This window comes from Mustela lutreola, chromosome 17 (assembly GCF_030435805.1).
Source record: "Mustela lutreola isolate mMusLut2 chromosome 17, mMusLut2.pri, whole genome shotgun sequence".
In the NCBI taxonomy this organism is placed as follows: Eukaryota; Metazoa; Chordata; class Mammalia; order Carnivora; family Mustelidae; genus Mustela; species Mustela lutreola.
Genome location: NC_081306.1, coordinates 19788648 through 19809382, shown reverse-complemented (window position 1 = coordinate 19809382; position 20735 = coordinate 19788648). Strand labels below are relative to the sequence as shown.

General features: G+C 54.6%; 1 protein-coding gene across 2 annotated transcripts in view; it reads right to left on the bottom strand.

The window, feature by feature from the left end:
* Positions 1-20735, bottom strand: part of PPL (periplakin) — a 44381-nt gene that overhangs the window by 9588 nt on the left and 14058 nt on the right. For both annotated transcript variants that reach the window (XM_059154104.1, XM_059154103.1), the window contains exons 2-14: positions 12759-12858; positions 8103-8257; positions 7277-7397; positions 6613-6738; positions 6478-6519; positions 5310-5471; positions 5108-5215; positions 4144-4239; positions 2849-2971; positions 2602-2748; positions 1905-2056; positions 905-1002; positions 570-727 (exon numbers count right to left, since the gene is read on the bottom strand). In XM_059154104.1, coding sequence (XP_059010087.1) covers positions 570-727; positions 905-1002; positions 1905-2056; positions 2602-2748; positions 2849-2971; positions 4144-4239; positions 5108-5215; positions 5310-5471; positions 6478-6519; positions 6613-6738; positions 7277-7397; positions 8103-8257; positions 12759-12858 — 1588 coding nt within the window. The remainder of the gene's footprint in view (positions 1-569; positions 728-904; positions 1003-1904; positions 2057-2601; positions 2749-2848; positions 2972-4143; positions 4240-5107; positions 5216-5309; positions 5472-6477; positions 6520-6612; positions 6739-7276; positions 7398-8102; positions 8258-12758; positions 12859-20735) is intronic.

Genomic DNA, 20735 nt, shown 5'->3' with positions numbered 1-20735 from the left:
GGCACAGTGGAGTGACAGAAATTTAACAGGTAATTATCAAGCAACTGCTCTTCTGTAGACACCATGTGAATGATCTCCGTCTTTGGGGGCCACCCCATGAGGTGGGTACCTTTCCTCTTCCCATTCACAGGTGACTGTAACTCCCAACTAGCTCAGGAAGAGATGTGGTAGGGCTTGGCCATGACCCACCCCTGTGCCTGTCCTCTGGCCTTGAATGCTTCTAAACACACTGAGGCCCGGGCTTGAAGAGCAGGTCTGCAGTCAAGCAGCCAGCAAGCAGCTCTCATTTTGAAGCTGTGGTCGCCATGCCTGGCAGCCTCCCACCTGGCGGGTTACTGGTGTGATCTCTACTGCCGTGAGCCGGCAGGTGACGAGCCATGTGGAGGCAGCATGAACCTCGCTTGCCCTTTGTCCTGGAGCTGTGTTGGGGGTTCTGGGGCTCAGGCATCTCCTCGGTCATCAGCCTAGAACAGCGCCCCTCACTGCCATCACTCAGGACTAATGGTTACATGGGACAGGTGGTCCCTGTCCAGCACCAAGGCCCCCTGGCGGGACCAGCCTGGCGGTACCTTAAGGTCCTTGGCCCGTTCGGCACTGTCCTGCACAGCCCGGCCCTGCTCCAGTGGCGGCCGTAGGATCGCTGTGATAGCCTTCTCCTGCCGGTCCAGATCTCTGGCCACCTTGTCCAAGCCAGCCAGCAGATGCCGCCCCTGAAGATCAGAGGCATCTGCCAGAAGGAAATTAGAGTCAGGTGGCAGTGGGGAGCCAGAGGGGGGCCTTGTGGCACAGGGAGAGGACATTGCCCAGCCTCACCCACCCCTGTCCTGCCTGTCTCCTGCTATCCCATTGCAGCACCAACCTGGTGTCCATCCCCTCCTCCCTGGACCGTGGCCCCAGCACCTACCTCCAGGATTCTCTTTCTTCAGCACCTCATGCCGCTGCTGGAGTGCGCTCCTGCTCCTGGCTGCCTTCTGCCGCACGCTCCGGTACTGGCCACCCAAGCTGTGAGTGCAAAAACCGGCTGGGGTCCGGGGCCAGCGCACCCATGGGGCCCCAGACCGCGGCTGGCCAAATGGCCCAGGGGAGTCACCAGGTCCATCAAAATGCTTTGAGAAGTCAAAACCTGGTACACGTGGAAAGTTTGCTATAATGCTATTCTTTCTTTACTTCTGGGTTCAGGTAGGCCAGCCCTTCTCTTCTTCATAACCAGTTTTACTACCTAAAATTCTTTGTTCCTTTGTCTTTCCCACCAAGATGTTACTCCTGAGGTAGCGGTACACAGCAGGTGCTCAATAAACACTTGCTGAATGAATACGTGACAGCATTCCTTGAGTCACTCACTGAACAGAGGAGTTGCTGGGTACTTACTCTGCACCAGGTACTGAATGAACAAGGCCCTGGAGACAGCAAATCTCAAAGAGCCCCTCCCGGCCATGTGACTGACACGCACAGCATTCTAATAAACGGCAGTTACAGGCAGGGGGAGAAGGTGCTTGAGCCAGGGTGGAGGGTGAGTGGACAGTCAGGGGAGGCTTCACAGAAGAAGTGACCATGGAGCTGTCTTAATTCAAGAGGCCTGAGCCAACCAGGCCTGGAGTAAGCATCCAGAGGGAAGGGCATATGCAAAGGCCCAGAGGTAGGTGTCCAAACAGGGAAGAGCCTATGCAAAGACCCAGAAGCACTTGAAGAGCAAGTGCGGACTGTGCCTGCAGCCTGATACTGACATTTGGCAAGTCAACCTGCCAGTGGGGTCTGCTCCTGTCCTACTTGAGCCCCCAAGGGGGTGCAGGTATGGGGTGTCAGTTGCCTCCTGAAGGTGGGCAGGATGCCCAGGGCTGTGAATAGGGCCCGAGGGGCCCAGCGGGTGGTGCCAGCCCTTGCCAGCTCCGTCCTTTGCCCCATACCTGTCCGCCAGAGCCAGGGCCTCGGGGTCAGTCGGGGGGATCACGAAGCAGACGGCGGGGGCAGTCAGCTTATTCCCTGCGCTGTCCGTGAGGTCCCAGCTCTCCCCATTGTTGCTCTGCAGGGTGTAGCTGTAGCCCCGTGAGATCAGGCCCTGGCAGAGGCAGGCTGGTCAGAGGGCACGGAGAGACCTGCCCTGGCCAGTGACCAGGAGCCCAATCGCCATCACACCCCAGCCTCCCAAGCCTTAGCCCCTCTCTCTGACCCTCCCCAAGACATTTCGCTGTAGAGTGTAGGGAGGGTCCAGCTACAAGCAGACATGTGGGACCTGATGTCTCAACACCCACTTGGACTTCCCTTTGAGGAGCCACCCCCGCCCTCACCAGCCCCTGACTGCTCAGGGTGGGCATGTGACTCAGGCCTGGCCAATGTGAACGGCATCTGGAGCCACAGTGACTGGTTTAGGCAGGACACAGGACTCAGCTGGTAGAACAGAGGTCAGGGCAGCTGGTGGGACACTGCGGTGGGGGGGGGTGGCAGAGAGTGACCCCAACTGCAGGGATGGACAGAGGTTCCCTAAAAACATTGTGTGAGGCCCTGCATCCAGCTTTGTCACTCCTAAGGCTCCTCAATCACCTGAAAGGGGCAGATCTGGGCCCAGCCGGTCTGTTGCACCCAGGGACCTGGGCGGCAACTCACCTGGTCACCCTCAAAGTCACAGAGCGCCTCCACGGGGATGGGCTTGAGCGGGGTCTCCCGGCGGTACTTGAGGGGCACAACCTGCTGGCCTCGCTTCTGCAGGCTCCGCACCACATGCTCGTACTTGTCCAGAGCCTTCTCCTGGTCCTGAATGCAGCAGGGGGAGGGCCCAGGTGAGACCACCCACTCCCCCAGGTGGGAGCTGCAGGGAGGGGTGTAGGAGGCCCTGGCTGGGCCCATCACTCACGTCCAGCTCCCGCAGCAGCAACTCAATCTGGTACTGGTCCTTGAAGTCGGGGTTGTACTTCTGGTTCAGGTCCGAGTCCACCTTGTGCAACAGGTCCTGGGCATCCTTCATGTCTTTGTGGAACTAGGGGACACCAGACGGTCCTATCACGGACAGGAAACCAGTAGGACACGGCCGATCCTGGCTGCGGCTTCAAGCCCACCCCTGGCCAGGGGTGGGCAACCCCAGTCACGCTAAATCCACAGGCTCACACCCTCAACCCTCCCTGGCTGGCTTCTGGGGGCCTCTTGGGCCAGGTGCTTTCCTGCCAATCTGCACGCAACCTTTAGGACATTTTAAGCGTTCATACATACGTACTGTTAAAGTTTTCTTTCCTATTTCATTCCTCTCTTTGAGCTAGGGACACCCTGATTTCATGCCACACTTTTCAAAGTCTTGATACACGGAACACAGCCTCCCACTTTGTTCTTGAAAGTTCTCTTGGCCATTCTTTAGTCCATCAACTCTGGAATCCCTTAGCTCTCTCCTGGGCTGTAACAGTGAATGGGACCCTGAGGCGCCTGTGAAGCTCATAGACCAGCGGGGTCCAGACACTGAACCAGCAGTTACACGAATGTCACCTGAGTTCGAGTCCCCAGTCCTAAAGATCAAGCGACAAGCCCTTGTTAAAAATACACATTCCTGTGGAAACCAGCTAGTATCCACCAATGAAGAATGGGTAAACACAATGTAGTCTGTCTATACAATGGACTAGGATTCGGCCACAAAAGGGAATGATTCATGCCATGCCTTGAAAACATCAGGGTCAAGTGAAAGCAGCCAGACACCAAAGGCCACATAAGCTGTGAGTCCCCCTTCATAAAACGTAGAGTAGGAAAATGCATAGAGACAGAAAAATAGGTTAGAGGTTACCAGGGGTTGGGGGTCGGAGGAGGGAGAGAGTAGGGAGTAATTGTTTCATGGGTACAGAGTTCTTGTTCGGGATGATAGAAAAGTTATGAAAACCTTCCCAAGGTTAAGGCTGCACAATACTGCATCATGCTCATAAAAGTGGCTAAAATGGTAAATATCCTATATGTTTTACCAAAATGAAAACCCCACACTGACCCGTGAAGTCAGATTCTCCAGCCCTGACCTCCAAGGAAGACAGACAAGGGCCTGGCAAGATCAGGGGCACAGCCATGTATGCTGTCAAAAGCACGGGCATGGGGAGGCTTGGGACGGCAGCCCCGTGAGGCCCCTGGAGGAGGCCCTGAGGGGTTTCCGTCAGTGATCCTCTGGGGTTGACTGGGTACCTGGTGGTAGTCTTCCATGTACTTCAGGTGACTCTCCTCACAGATGAGCAGGTTCAGGTACTCCTTCCAGTCTGCATGCACGGCCTCCATGTGTGCCTGCCAAGAGAAGGGGGCAGGGAACAGGTCACTGCTTGGCAGGTGTGTGGGATGCCCAAGGAGGAATGGCAAGATTCTGGAGCAGAAAATGATGGGGGAGGGGGCACCTGGCATCTTCCTGAAAGTGGCCCCCTCAGAGGCAGCCAGCCTCTTTCCAGGCATGGGAAGGAGACAAGGGACATGTTGAGGAGCCAAGCAGGATTGCCATGTACAGGTACTTGGGTTGTACACTGCACAAGGGACAAGCAGGGGCTGCATCTCCCCAAAGGGGTGTTTTTTAAAAATTCATACAAAGGCATCCCTCCCCTCCCTAAATTCATTTCCACCCAGAACTCAGAATGTGACTTTATTTGGAAACAGGATCCTTGCAGATATAGTTAAGGATCTCAAGAGGAAATCATTCTAGATTTAGCATGGGCCCTAAGGTCCAATGATTGATATCCTTATAAGAAAAGGAGATGACATACAGAGACACATAGGGGAGAAGGTTATCTGAAGACAGAGGCAGAGATGCAAGTGATGCAGCCACAGACTGCTGACGACCTCTAGAAGCCAGGATGCAAGGAAGGATTCTGTTCTAGAATATTCAGAGGAAACGAGCCTGTCAACATCTTGATTTCAAACCTCTGGCCTTCAGACTGAGAGAAAGTTTCTGGTGTTTAAAGCCACCAAGTTTGCGGTCACTGGTCACGGCAGCCCTAGGAAACTATTACAGGTACCGTATGGCTTTCAGAAGTCCAGGGGCCAAGGGATGAGATAATGAAAGGAGACAGGGTCAGACAGAGGAAGGAAAGACAGCGAAATGGAGAGACAGACAAGGATGCAGGACCCCCATCTTGGGGGCTGCCCCCACCCAGGGCACACACACCTCTATGGAGTTCCTCCCGGGGTGCTCGGCGGCCAGCAGCTGGTCACCCTCGCTGTGCAGCTTGTTAATTCTCTCTTCTTTGGCCTCCAGGTTCCGGTTGATGAAATTCTGCAGCGGGGGCAGGGGAGGGGGCTCAGCGCCCAGCTGGTGACCCTGTGCTCCCCACCAACCCTGCCCTGACACCCCAGGCCCCCAGGCCCACCTCATACTGGCGCCGGCGGCTGGGGTAGTCGAGGTTGCGGTCACTCCAGTCATACTGCATGCGGCCCTTGGCCTGCTGGTCCAGCCAGTACAGCTCGTTGGTGCAGCGCTGCATGTAATCCTGCAGCGTGCTCAGGTGCTGCTGGCGAGCCTGCGATGCCGCCTGCAGGGGGCCAGCGGGGTGCGGGGGCAAAGACAGGGCTGAAGCCTCCTTCAACCCTCCCCCTCGGGCTGGCTCTGGCTGGTGTGTGGAAAGCCCAGCTCCACACTTCCCTGCTGGACCGCCTTGGTCAAGTCACCTGACCCTCCGAAGCGCATTTGCTCACTCAGCAACCGTCTATGGCACAGGTACTAAGTGCTGGGCTCCGCTCCAGGCTCTGGGCATGGAGCAGTGAGCCAGCCAGACAAAACCCACAGGGAACAGTCTAGGGAGACTCGCGTTTCCTCACGCGCACAACGGGGATGACAACAGCACTGATCTCATAGGCTACAAAGACTGTCAAACGGTGGCTCAGTGGGCTGAGTGTCTGCCTTCGGCTCAGGTCATAATCTCGGGTGCTGGGATCAAGCCCCACAGAGCCCCATATGGGGCTCTCTACACAGTGGGGAGCCTGCTTCTCCCTCTCCTTGCACTCTCTGTCTCTCTGTGTCAGAGAAATAAATAAAATCCTTTAAAAAAGGCGCCTGGGTGGCTCAGTGGGTTAAGCCTCTACCTTCGGCTCAGGTTATGATCTCAGGGTCCTGGGATTGAGCCCCGCATCGGGCTCTCTGCTCAGCAGGGAGTCTGCTTCCTCCTCTCTGCCTGCCTCTCCGCCTACTTGTGATCTCTGTCAAATCAATAAAATCTTAAAACAAAACAACGCATTCCTTAAAGGCTTTGAAAAGGCAACTAGAATACGCTTGCTTATAAAGTGCATGGCATTGTACCTGGCACACATAGTGCTTAGTAAAGAAGCAAGAAGCAGACCGCAGGATAGGCTGTATCCAAGGGACCTATTAGGGCTTTCCACAAGCACAAACTGGGACACCTCTTGGGTGGGGGCCCGGGGTACAATCTTCCCACTCAACCCCTTTCATTCTCGTTGAAACGTTCACCGCACACGCTTCCCGTGCCCCCACCTCTGGTTTCCCACCCCCCTCCTGTCCCATTTCCCAGCGGGGCTTCTCACCAGCAGTTTCTGGTACTTGGCCTGGAGTTCGCTGTTCTGCTCCTGTGGACAGAGCCAAGGGCAGGGGTCAAGGCGGGGCTGCAGGTGTGAGCCCCTCTCCCCCAGGGGCCAGGCCCCCAACACAACCACACGTACCTTGCCCCCATCTTTGGCCAGGTGGGGCCCGATGGCCTTGACCTCATTGTGGAAGATATTGTGCTGTTCCACCTGGTGGTCCACCAGCGGCAGGTCCGTCCCAAAGCTCTGGCTGCTCAGTTTGTCCTAGGAGGGTGGGCAAGGAGGCGGCCCACGAACGGTGGGTGAGGCCCTCGGACGTGCAGCCCACCCACCCCAACGGCCAAGAAGGGAGCCCAGGGGCCCCGTGAGAGATGTGGGGAGTGACGGTCACCTTTACCGCCGCACCTACATGTGTCATCTCACTGTAACCTCAGAGGCCCCCACAACTGTCATTTCCATTTCACAGATGGGGAAATGGAGGCCTGGTCAGGGCAGTCGCTTGCCCAGGTCACATCACTAAGCGACGACTGCTGGCCCAAGCAGCCAGCCAGAAATCTGGCCGCTCCTCCTAACCTGCCCGGCACCCCAACAACCAGGCTTGGAGAGGAATCCCAGGAGGGTCCCAGTCTCCAACACATCTGCTGGGTGACACTGGGCTGGGTGCTACACCTCTCTGAGCTTTGCCGTCTGCGCTGACGCAGCCACTGAGAAACGTCGGGGACGTGACCCTCCGCAAGGCAGGACCGTGGTACCCATGAAATGGTGGGGTCCTCCCTGCACACGGCTGAAGCCGGGGCCGTACCAGCTTCTCATCCACCAGCGCCGCCCAGTTGACCTGCGGGTCGACCTCCTTCACCACCAGGTTGTAGATCTGCTTGTGTTTCCCACGGAGGCTGGTCACGCGCTCCTTCAGCTGACGGATGCTGGGCAGGGAGAGTGGCCAACCTGGTTAGTGGGGCCGGTTGGCAGGCCCACTACCCACGCCCCTTCCCCCAGGAGGGGCCTCCCACCCCAGACACTGGCCTGGGGCTTTCTGCTCAGGGGCTTGGAAGGACAGGGACCAGGGCCTTGGGTTCCAGACCATCACTACATCCTTCCTCACCCACCCTTCCCCTATCAGTGTTTCCCCGGAGCCTACTCTATGTCCAGAACCATAGAAGATTCTGGAAGAAAGAGGCAGGAACCACAGGGGTAGTGTGGGCCATGACAGGAATGACGCAAGGAGTCATGAGACACCCTGAGACCCTTGCGCCTGCCAGGGTGGGGAGCAAGAACCAGGCGGGAGGCGTTTTGGGGGCTGGTTTATCCACATCTGAGCTGAGGGGAGAGCCATGAGCACAGGAAACTGGCTGGACATCAGGGAGTGGGAGAGCGTGCTCAAGGGCTTGGAGGTCAGACAGCATCACGGTCAGGGACCTGTGGTCACACAGGGACCAAAACGGGGGATGTCAGAGCTGAGCCTCAGTTTCCCGGGCTACAAAATGGGTCGTCATGAAGATAACAAAAAGCATTTGGCATGTACCTTGCATCTAGTTAGCCCTCAGTAAACCTTGAGTTGGGCTCCGGAATGCTGAGCGGTCTATAGCCCTCCTGCCCCATCCCAGGAACCTAGAGCAGAGGGGACTTACTCCTCGGCAATCATGTCTCCCTGCGGATGTTTCATGTGCTTGGCGATGGCAGCGTCCGCCTCCAGCACATACAGCAGCTTCTCCGAGTCTGATACCTTCTGCAGGGTCACGTCCCGGTGCTCGGGCTGTCGGCCCTCCTGCAGCCGGGCCAGGTCCTGTGAGAGTCCAGACAAAAAAGGGGGCGGCGGATGGGGACTCAGTGGGCACTGTGGGGGTGGCACGGTGGGAGCAGAGGGCCAGCAAGGGGTTCCCAGTCCCACCTAGCCTCTCCTCTGCCTCTCGCCAAGCAGCCCAAGCACTTCGTGGGGAGGCTCTGAGACACAGCTTCCAATGAAGAGGCCTGACCCTGCCCAGTCCAGTCAGATAAACAGATAAATCTCACAAAGGTGATTCCAAGTTCATACAAGTTGGTGTTTACCAAGGAAACACACCAGAGGTGGAACAGCAGGGAACTGCTTTAGATTCCGTGGTCAGTGAGCCCCTTTGGAGGCAGTGACACAAGCTAAGAACTAAGGATGAAAGAAAAGAGTGTTCTAGGCAGAGGGAACAGCCTGTGCAAAGGCCCTGAGGCAGGAAGGCAGGCTGTAGGAGGAAACTGTAAGAGGTGCAAGGCAACAAGACCCCATCCGTCCTTAAGGGCAATGCCTCAGGGCTCTGAGAGGACGAGATAACAGGGGTGAGGACAGTCATCTGTCGCTGACGGGGCTGGGTGGGAGCTGACCACAGCGGATCTGGGGGCGGCGTCTGCAGAAATGGTGTGAGTCAACAGAGAAGGCGGATTTTGGGGAGGCATCGCTGATGAGTCCAGGGCCTCTGCTTGTTTAGGGAAGAGCAAGGACCTGGCAGTCAGGACAGCAGGTGTCTAAACACAGCCTGTTAGCTCATTCGGTCAACATTCCTGCAGCCCAGCCACACGCCATGAGAGGCCCCGGAGACCCCAGGCCCGCGGGGGAAGCAAAGACAGGCCGGTGACTGGGCTGAAGACAGACCATGGTGGTAACACAGGGGGCCTCGAGGAGCCAGTGTCCTCCCCTGAAGGGTCTCAGCGTCCCCACCTCTGCCATGGGAATAAGGAAGAGGCGTCCAAGTGACCCCAAGTGTAGGGTTCCACTTTGCCCAAATCCGTGGAGACAGGAAGTAGATGCATGGTTGCCAGCGGCTGGGGGTGGGTGTGTGTGGGGGGTACTAGGAACAGGAAATGAGCACAAGGATTCTTACTAGGGGATGAAAATGTTCACAAACCCATTTATGGAAACGGCTGAGCCACTTGGAGAAGTTACTAAAAACCACTGCATTGGACACTCGAAGTGGGAGCTTCTTCTGATACGTAAAACACACCTCAATAAACCTGTTACAAAAGCCAAAAGAAGTGAACGAAGGGGTGTACTTCCTGGCCTAGAGGAAAGAGCAGACGTCCCCTGAGAAGAAGAAAAGGAAGAAGAAAAAGCCTCCCAACCCCAGGAAGGCTGAGGGGCAAGTGGGGCCCTGCGCGTCAGGGGCTTGGAGGTGACGCCCAGCGGGGCCTGGACCATCTCTCCGGCCTCATGCGGAGAGAAACATCGTGGTTCTTGGCTCGGGTGGGACAGTCTCCCCTCCATCCTTTCCAGCTGATCGGCAGCTCTCCTGGGCACTCACAGTGTCAAAGATTAATTCTGCAAACGGGGAAGTAAATTAATCATTACCTCATTCATGCAAGAGCTGTGTGGGAATACAAGCTCGCTTGAAAAGCGCTAGCCGGGCGGAGAGAGAGAACATTGAGCTGAGAGATGCTGCGTTCAAGGGTTCACAGTCGGGCAAAACAGATCGATGGATGGAGGGGTCAGCGTCGTGGTTACCTCTGGGGGATACGGATTGGCAAGGTCCACGAGCAGCTTTCCGGGAAGTGTGCTCTATCCTGACCTGAGCATGGTCCCCTGGGTCCCTATGGACACAAAGGCCCTTAAAACGTGGATGTTTTCTACAGACCTTATGGGATGTACACCTCCAGTAAAAGGTTTTTATGAGTTAAAAAAAATCATAGGGACTGATGGAGCTTATAAATCACAGGCATGTTGAGGGGGCAGATGACTGATAGAGCAAATCCAGCAGCGGGGACCAGCAGAATCTGGGGGGAAGGGGCACAAATAATCTCTGTGCAGTTCGTGCAACTTTTCTGCACATTTAAAAATTTAAAGAGAGGGGCGCCTGGGTGACTCAGTGAGTTAAGCCTCTGCCTTCAGCTCAGTCATGATCTCAGGGTCCTGGGATTGAGTCCCACATCGGGCTCTCTGCTCAGCGGGAAGCCTGCTTCCCCCTCTCTCTGCCTACCAGTGATCTCTCTCTCTCTCTTTCTGTCAATAAATAAATTTAAAAATCTTTAAAAGAAATTTTTGAATAGACAAACGGCCATATATTGTACAATTCCGTTTATATGAAACCGAATATGAACGAACACAAGAAAATTCATAGGCACAGGAAGAAGCAGATGAGGGTTTCTGGGGGCTGCAGGGAAGGGGCATGGGGAGGGACCGCTGTTGCGTACGGGGTTCCCTTTGGGGGAAGGGGAATGTCTTGGAACTAGGAGGAGGTGGTGGGTGCCCAGCCCTGCGAACAGCCTACAGGCCACTGACTTGCACCCTTTAAGTGGTTCACCCTATGTTCTGTGAATCTCACTTCAATCTAAGAAAACAAGAACATTGAGAAGAACTTTGGGGTAATAAAATGAATAGTGACATCTTCTAAGAAGTGAAACGATAGAAGGGGAAAAAAGAAAGCAAAAGATTTGTCCATATGGTCGTCCAAGCACGGCTTCTATTTTCAGGTTTGCTCATCTGAAGTTAAAAAACAGTCCAAAATTATCCCCCAAGTACAGCCTTGTTACGGTGAGTCATTACTCTAAGCGAATAAAAATGAGAGCTCGAGACCCTATCCACGCTCGCTCGCTCTCCTTCACACACGCACACAGGAAAAGGTCCACCAGATACACCAAAAGGTTAATAAATGTTAACAGCTGATACATCTCTCTGGTGCTGGAATTATACAGGATTTCAATTTGCTTTTTATATTTTGTTTATCAGCCTGAAGGATTTGTAACAAACCCATATTACTTTTATTAGGACGAAAATGGACACACCCAAAAAGCTGTTTTCATTTAGGAAAGAAAATAGCAGGCGCCACAAGAGGAGGGGAATGGAAATCAGCAGAGGCGCTGGGACAAGGCTGCGGCCTGAGGGGTGAGCTGAGGGGCTGGCGAGACTCTGGGGCAGGGAGAAGCTGGCAGAAGGGCAGGTGACGGCAGGAAAGGAGCCGGCGGAGGGCCCCTGGCGGGGAACAGAGAGCGCGCCCCTCGCCTTTCCTGCTCGTTCCCACACTGCCATTCCTCACTCCTGGCTCTGCCATCCCCAGCCCATTCCATCCCTGTGGCTGCCTGTGGACTGGTCCTGGACCAGCAGACCCGAGCATGGTCGAGGGAAGCGGTGTTGGGGTGGGGGTGGGGCAGCCATAGCTGGGCCAGGCCTTGAGCTTGCTCATGACATGTTCACCCTCTGGCCCCCATTCCTCTGGCCCTGCCTCTTGGTCACCTCCTGGGTAGGAAGGCGGATGAAATACAGACCATCCAAATTTCAGATAAACCATGGATAACTCTGTAGTGTAAGTATATCCCAAACACTACATGGGATATACTTCTATCAAAAAAAATCGCCTGTGTTCCAAAAGTCAAATTTAAAGTACACCGTGTATTTTTATTTGCTAAATCTGGCCACCGCACCTCTGGGATGCCTCTGGGGCTAGCTCTGTCACAGATGAGTCACCTCGTTGTCTCTGAACCTCAGTGTCCCCAGCTACAAAATGGGTATAAGCTCAACCGCACTGGGCTGGCGGAGGGTTCAAAGGGACAGTCGTCCTGGCAGCTCCCAGGCATCCCGCCTGCTACAGGTTGCTCAGGAGAACCCGTGGCTCCGAGTGGCTGTTAGCCCACGTCACAGAAGAAGGAAGAGAGACACAGAGAGGGAACACGATCTGCCTCGCTACTTTCTCCCTCTTCTCCGTGAAAGGAGAATCGCATGCTTCTGAGGAAAGGCAGGGGACGTACAAGAATGAGGGTATCGATGATCATACCGAGCCCCGTGATAGACCTGCATAACCTCGCTGAATCTTTACGGCAGCAGAGGGGATGGGGATGATCGCTTTTACCCTGTTGGAGGCAATCACACACACACACACAGAGGTACGGCGACTTGCCTCAGGTCACACAGTAAGGGGCAAAGCTGGGATGCTAGCAGGACTTGGTTCCTGAGACCATAGCTCCCCTCCAGACAAGGTCCACGAGCTGCAGGAACTTAGCCCCCAGAGTCGAGGGCTGATACTCACAGCAATAATGAGATTTCTCCATCTCAGCACTCCTGACCTTTGAGGCTGGATCACTCGGGGGAGGAGGGACATCCTATGCCCTCAAGGGTGTTTACGAGCATCCCTGGCCTCCACCCAGGAGATGCCCGTCCACCCTACTACCCCAGCTGTGACAGCTAAAAATAACTCCAAATGTGGCCACAGGTTCCCTGGGGGGTAGGGCAGAATCCACCCCCTTCCCAGTAAACCCTGTTGGGTCGGGCAAAACCCTGGTCCCAAATGGGGCTGACAGGATGGCGGCGGGGGGGTGGGGTGGGGGGCACTCACGCTCTGCATCTTGGCCTCCGTGTCCACGATGTTCTTCTCCACCTGGTCGGCATTCTTCTGCAGCTGCTCGATCAGCTCTGACAGCTCCTTGTTAGAGATGCTGGGGATGGAAGACAGGAGGTTGGGCTGGGGCCAGCAGGGCGGGCCGTGTCCCCACCAGCCTCAGCGGGAGCCTGGCTGCCCACCCCGTCTCCTGCACCCCCCCATTCTGGGCCGACATCACCAAAGCCACAGAAACAAAACAGCTTGGGGCGAGTTTCTATTTTTACATGGCAAAACACCTTTCCTATGGTTTTTTTTCCCCCATATTTTTTACTGAGATAGAATTCACATGCTATGAAATTCACCCCCTTAAAGCCTGTAATTCATTCAGTGGGTGTTAAGATGCACAAGGTTATACTGATGTGTGTCGGGCCCTGCCTCTGCTGTTGCGTCCTTTCAACACCAGAGAGGGAATGGAACTTGGCCAATGTCACCCAGCCAGCCAGTAATGGTCAAGATTAGCACCCCAGGGGCACCTGGGGGGCTCAGTCAGTTGACTGCCTTCGGCTCAGGTCAGGATCTTACGGTCCCAGAATGGACCCCCACATCAGGCTCCTTGCTCAGCGGGACATCTGCTTCTCCCTCTGCCACTCTCTGTGCTCCCCTTCTGTGCTCTCTCTTTCAGATAAATATATAAAATCTTAAAAAAAAAAAAATTAGCACCTAATTCCCCAATGTCCGCTAAAAACCTTTCTGTATTGACTCCACCATAGAGCCCAAGCACCCAGAGGTTTCATTCTACTTGCACTCATTCAGCTCCCGCTATAGGCCAGGCCCAGCTCCGTGCACAGAGAAAGCCTCACCCTCTGACAGGTCACCCCCTAGATGGGAGGAAATCAGCATTTACAGAAATAACACATGACTGAGATAGGCATGAGGGGCTCAGGATGCCCAGAGGAGCCTCAGGGCTGGCCGGGTGGGGACGTGACTGGTCACTGAACGTTTCCTGGAGGAGGTGGGGAGCGGCTAGGTTCTGAAGAATGGGGAAGAGTTTGGGGCTCAGGGGCAGAAGGCTTCAATGACAAGAGGTCACAAAGAGGTGGGTCCTGGGCATGTCCATTGTGGGGGGCAGGGCAGGGCTCTGGACCCTCAGGCAGAGGGCAGCCACCACCTTTTCCACAGTGGACTTCTTCAGATCGAGGCCTGGGACCCACGTCCTGGGACATGAAATATTCAGATTCCCAGGAACTAACCCGGCCCCTCTGGATCTGGATCTCCAGAGCTGGGCCCGGGAAGCTGTATTATTATTGCTCTGGTTATTACGGGTTCTCCAGGGGACCCTGATCCCCTGTGGAGTTTGAGGTCCAACACTTGCTGGTACTGCTGGTAAGCGGGGAGGGGGGGGTTGTCTCGGGGGCAGAATTGGGCCCAGCCAACAGAACCTATGAGTCTGTCCACCGCGTCTCAAACCCTGACTGAGAGTTTGCTCTGTGCCAGGCCTGGATGCACGGGAGCCAGGGCCCAGGGGTGGAAGGGAGGGAGAAACAAAATCCAGGTACCCTCTGCCAAGTCAATCACGGAGGCAACCTTTCCCAAAGTGGGTCCCAGGAACCCCAATGCTGTAAGTCACTCCCAGTATGTAGGCTTTATGAGTCAAGGCAGCTTGACCCTTGAGAAGTCCATGAGCCTGGAAAGGCTATGAGCAGTCCTGCAGTGCAGAAAGCTGGTATTGGGTGGAGAGGAAGGGAGTGCTCAGAAGGGACTCTGTGTGAGGGATCGGAGCAAGGAAGGGTAAAGGCTGGGCTGCCAGGGCATGGACTGAGCCCACAGCCCTCACCCCCCTGGCTGGTCAGACCCCATGGGGAGCACAAGTCCTTCTAGGCCCCGCCCCTCCACCAAACCACTGATCCTCAGCCTGGCCTGCGGCACTCAGATGTGGCAAATCTTAAACCAAATATTTAACCCACAACTGCTCAAGCATCATCAGGAAGCCCCCGTGTGGATTCGGTGGGGGTCGCTGGCTCCGTGCAGCCCCACCTCAGGACACGGGACCAGCTCCCAAACCAGCCCCTTCACTGGCTGCGAAATGTAAGCAAAGTGCCTTCTGGACCCCAACCTGGGCTGGCCCATTATTCCAGCCAAATCCTAGCACCAGAAAGGGGACAAAATGGGGTGGGGGGGTGGAATAACCAGGCTCAGGAACATGGTGTTCCTGGCAGAGGACAAAGGAGGGCTCCGTGGGAGCTTCTGGCCAGACAGGCATGGGCTCCAAGTCCAGGGGACCATGTGCTGCCTGGACCATCTCAGGCAAGCACCTTACCTTCGAGATACCTCTGCTTCTCCGTTTGTCTACAGGGGATGCCCACCAAGGGATTGTGATAATTTGGTACTTTCCACGCACGCTTCGCCAGACATCAGACATGTTCACAGGCACTTCCCCAACAACATCCTCACCCTAAGCCCCAGGGGAGGGCTGTGTGCCCCTTTCCAGGGACTTTATAGGAAACCAAGGCTCAGAGATGTCAAGGTGCTTGTCCAGCATCATACACCCAGAATTCTGCTCAGGCAGTCTTGTTCTAGAGGCCATTTCATCAAATACAGGGCTCACAGCTACTCACAGGAGTGCTGGGAAAATCACAAGCACACATACGGCAACCACCACCATCACCAGAATAGTATGAGCTTGTATTTACTTTCCACATGCCAGGCTCTCCGCTCACTTCTTAATCTTCATTACAATCCTGTGAGGTAGGTGTTGGCCCAGGGGGTCAGGATATTATTGTTCCCCACTTTACAGATGTGCAAATGGAGGACCAGAGAGTTTCAGTAACTTTCCTAAAGCTACACAGTAATTAAGTGTTTGAGCCAGAATTCCAACCCAGGCAGGCCCCCAAATCCATGCTGTTAACAACCTCCTGTGACAATCCTGCAGGGCTCCCAGGACATCTGAGGCATGCACTGCCAAGTACCCTATACCACAACAGGATACCACTTCTCACCCACCAGGATGGTGATAATCAGAAAGACATATCACAACGATTTGGTGATAAGGATATGGAGAAATCAGAATCCTCATTCACTAGAGGGTGGGAACTGTAAAACGGTGCAGCTGCTTTGGAAAGCAGTTTGGAAGTTTCTTAAAAAGTTAAACATAAATGGGGCGCCTAGGTGGCTCAGTGGGTTAAAGCCTCTGCCTTTGGGTCGGGTCATGATCCCAGAGTCGTGGGATCGAGCCCCTCGTCGGGCTCTCTGCTCGGCAGGGAGCTACTTCCTCCTCTCTCTCTCTGCCTACTTGTCATCTCTGTCAAATAAATAAATAAAATCTTTTTTTTTTTTTTTTTTAGATTTTATTTATTTATTTGAGAGAGAGAGAGGAATCACAAGTAGGCAGAGAGGCGGGGGGGGGGGGTGCAGGCTCCCTGCTGAGCAGAGAGCCTGATGCGGGGCTTGATCCCAGGACCCTGAGATCATGACCTGAGCCAAAGGCAGAGGCATTAACCCACTGAGCCACCCAGGCGCCCCTAATAAATAAAATCTTTAAAAACAAAACAAAACAAAAAGCCTTTCCTTTAAAAAAAAAAAAAAAAAAGGGACGCCTGGGTGGCTCAGTTGGTTAAGCAGCTGCCTTCAGCTCAGGTCATGATCCCAGCGTCCTGGGATCGAGTCCCACATCGGGCTCCTTGCTCCGCAGGGAGCCTGCTTCTCCCCCTGACTCTGCCTTCCACTCTGTCTGCCTGCGCTCGCTCTCGCTCGCTCTCTCTCTGACAAATAAATAAATAAAATCTTTAAAAAAAAAAAAAAAAGTTAAATATAAAGTTGCCACATGACCCAGTACTTCCACTCCTAAGTATCTACCCATGAGAAATGAAAACATAAGCCCACACAAAAACTTGAACGAAACACGAATGTTCATAACAGCACTATTTACAATAGCCAAAAAGTGGAAACAACACAAGTGGTCATCAACCCATGAATGGACAAATGTGGAATATCTGTACAACAGAATATCACTCAGTGAAGAAAGGAACAAAGCACAGATACCTGCTATAGCGTGGGTGAACCATAAAACCATTACGCCAAGTGAAAGCAGCCAGACGCAACAGGTCACCTATGGTAGGATTCCATTTCCATGAACTATCTAGACCAGGCCAGTCCATTGAAGCAGAAAGCAGATTAGTCATGGCCGGGGCCGGGGGTGGGGCTAGTAAGTGAGCACTGAAAGGTATGGGGTCTTTTGAGGGGGGTGATGAAAATGTTCTAAAATTGATTGTGATAGGGGCGCCCGGGTAGCTCTGTGGGTTAAGCCTCTGTCTTTGGCTCGGGTCATGGTCCCAGGGTCCTGGGATCGAGCCCCGCATCGGGCACTCTGCTCGGCAGGGAGCCTGCTTCCTCCTCTCTCTCTGCTTGCCTCTCTGCCTACCTGTGATCTCTGTCTGTCAAATAAATAAATAAATAATCTTTAAAAAATTGATTGTGATAGTTGGGTAATTCCATAAATATACTAAAAACCATTTAATTATATACTTTAACCCACTGAGCCACAGGTGCCCCTAACTGTATACTTTAAATGAGTGAATGGTATGCTTTGTGCCTTACATCTCATTAAATCTGATACTAAAAAAATTGGCAAGAGCCATTGTTTGGCAAGTGATAGGGGCTTGTTTCTTCTTCCCTCACCCCTTTTAGCCTTCTTCCTGCCTTCTCTCCTGTTTTCCATGGAGGCTAGACCAGCTCCAGGCTATGGCCAGCTGCCTAGAAGATGCTAGTTAACACACAGGAAGTTGACTCTGTGCCCACCAGTGCTGAGCAAGTCACATATAGATGAGCTCCTTCGATCCCACCACTGCTGAAGCTGCACTGTTCTCCAGTTTTGCAGATGGGGAAACTGAGGCATTGATAGAAGAACTGCTAAGAAGAACTTGGCCCGAGTCCCATTACCAGGAGACAAGGAGAGCTGGGGATCTAATCCAGGCCTCTGGGGCACAGTCTTAGTAATTTTGCCTTTTGGGTTTGGCATCATCAGGAATGAGAGGCCCCACAGGGTCCTGCGTTCCAGCCAGGAGTGCAGGAATGCAGGACCGTGGGCAGGTCAGGAACGTGCAGGGAGGAGACGGAGATCCCAAAAGGACTGGGAACTTGCCTGGCCAGTCCAGCTTTTCATCTCACTAATAAGACCCACGGGGACAGCCAGACAGGGCATCAGCCCGACTGATGAAGACCAAGATACAGCCCTTCCCCACCACCCCCTTCCAGTCCTGTCTCACCCACGGAAATGACAATCACCGGCAGAGCCAGGAAAGCCGAGGTGCCCGCACCCCAGAGAGGGGAGACGCGTCGGAGTGACATGCTGGGAGAGGGACACACCCGGCCTCCTTCTACTTACTCAGAAGTTTAACACGGACACAGGTTCTCAGGGCAAGTGGCCTTTGGTACTAGAAGGTGGCTTGGAAGTCCTCCAGCCCCACCTGTTCATTACACAGATGAGCAAATCGAGGCCTTCAGAAGCAAAGGCACCTACCCGAGATCATACAGGAGGCAGCTAGTGCCTGGAGTCAGACAGGGTTCAAATCCTGACTACACCAGCCATTGGGGTAAGCTTGGAGGAGCTCCTTTATGCTTCTGAACCTCTGTTTTACCATCAGTAAAGTGGGGATACTCCATTCCACCTAGTCAAGTGAGGTGGGTGGGGGACAGGTCAGGAGCACTACTGGAAACACCTGAATTGGGTTTCAAAGGCCACTCTGAGGTTCAAGGACAGAGCTGGAGGTTCAGGGCAGCCTCAGGAGGCCCAAAAGCAGATTAGAGATCATGTAGCTTCACAAGTGGAAACCTCCCCAGTTTCAACTGGGGCCAAACCAGTGCGTGGCATGTAGGAGACGTTCAACACGTACTGTTCGGTGAAGGACCTCGAACAACCCAGCACACCGGAGAGGCCTCACAAACGGTGAGGAAGGCGGCTCATTCACACAACACGTACCCACTGCCCTTGTATTCCCCCACAGGGGGTGCCATTCACCGTGCACCTGAGCCCTCGTGTGGCTCCCTGAGCCACGGACTGGGCTCTGCCTGGGGACCCCTGCTTGCCAGTCACACCTGGTCCCGCAGAAGAGGTTTCTTCTGAAAATCAGTGAACTCACAGTGGAGAAGACAGAAGGCTCACTTCCCCAGGGGAAGGCATATCAGCACGGAGGAACACCTGACCCCGGGGACCAAGGAGGACAGGTTCCAAGGAACCCTTCTCAGTGTATGACTCCATCTCATGGCTAGAGGCCAGCAGACAAGCCCAAACCGAGGGACGGTCTACGGCACACCTGACCAGCTCCCCTCAAAAGTGTCAAGGTCACGAAAGACAAGACTGAGAAACCACCAGCCTGGAGGAGCCTAAGAAGACGGGACCGCTGACTGTGACGTGGGGTCCTGGACCAGAAAAAGGACATGAGGGGAAAACCGGGGAGTTAGAAACAAGTTTATAGCTGAGTTTTTAAAGTTTCCTTCCAGCTTTCTGGATTTTCCAGCCAACCCCTACAGGACATCTTGGTGATGGGAATGGCATCTACCATGCCCACCTGTGTGCAGGCAGGGAGGAGGTGGGGCCGTGACCCAAGACACCACCGGTAGGTAGAAGCCGGTAGGACTCAGGATTCAGCTGTCCCCACGACGGTCCCCTCAGTCCAGCCCAGCCTGGCCGGGCCCTGCCCAGGTGTTGCTGTATGGGAGGCACAAGCCAGGTTGGGGGAATCCTAGGCAGACTTGGGCCCGTTTCTCCAGAGAATCAGCCCTCATTTTCTCCTCCTGGGCTGAGGAGGCTGGGGTCTGGCATGGGCCCGGGAGGGCCAGGGTCCTGTCCAAGGTATGCCAGGGAGCCCCATTTACATGGCCTCGTCTGTATGCGAGACTTCTGGCGCAAGGAGGAAAACGGGGGGGGGGGGGGGGGAAGCCGACCAGGGGGCTGCCTGGCACCTCCCCAGAGCCCTGGGCTGGGCTGGAGGACACACTGAGGGACAAACAAGAGCCTTTTGGGTCTGAGCCTGCAGGCGCCAGCCTAGAACAGGTGTCTCTTTGTGTCCCAGGCTCCACTCAGAGCCCTGCAACAGCGGGGAGAGAGCCTGACAGCTTGAAACGGCATCAGGTACCCCCGTTCGGTCCCCGGGAGTTAGAAACTCAATAACCACAGTCCAACCTGCTCTGCAGGAGGCCACCCAAGCCCAGGAGGTCAGCAGCAGCCTGGGGAGGTAGTGCACAGGCCAGCAGGGGTACTGTCCAGAGAAGTGGGGACACAGGTGGTGACCAGGTCATCTAGACACCACGGACGGAGTATATGAGCAGGAAAAGAACACAGGCATCTCAGGGGACCCTAACCACCCCCATCCTGCTGCCTACCTCTTCTTGCTTTAATTTTGGGAAGGTGCTCCCTACCCCTTTCCCTGGCTGGAGGGGCAGTATGGCCTGATGGTTAAGCACCCGGACACATGGCAGCTGGCCTGTATTTGAATCCTGACTCAGTCCTTACTAAGCTGTGAATTACTTAGCCTCTCTGAGCCTCAGTTTCCCCATCTGTTAGTGGGGCTCATGGCAGTATGCCTGCCGCAGTGCTTGGCCAGGGGTTTAAATGAAAGAGAGAGAGTGGCTGTATGGGTGAGCCCAGGCTCTCTGCCTCCACTTAGGGGTCACTGTCCAGGGATCTGGGCTCCTTTTAAAGAGATGATAAAAAGTCAGCAACGGAGGCCTGAAGGCAGAACCCACTGGCACGGGGAAGCTTTTAAAAAAAAAAAAAAAAGACCCGGGGCCGGCACACCATTCACACACACACAAACCAAAACATGCTCTGGCTCGTCCCTGTGCTGTCACCTCGCCCAGGCATGGGAAATTTGCAAGTAACATCAATATTTGGAAGTATCTCCTCCAATCCCTACAGGGAGAGGCTGGTGTACATACATGGGTAGTAAGGCTGCTGGGAGGATTTGGATCCTAGACCTGGTCTTGGGTTTGGGCTTA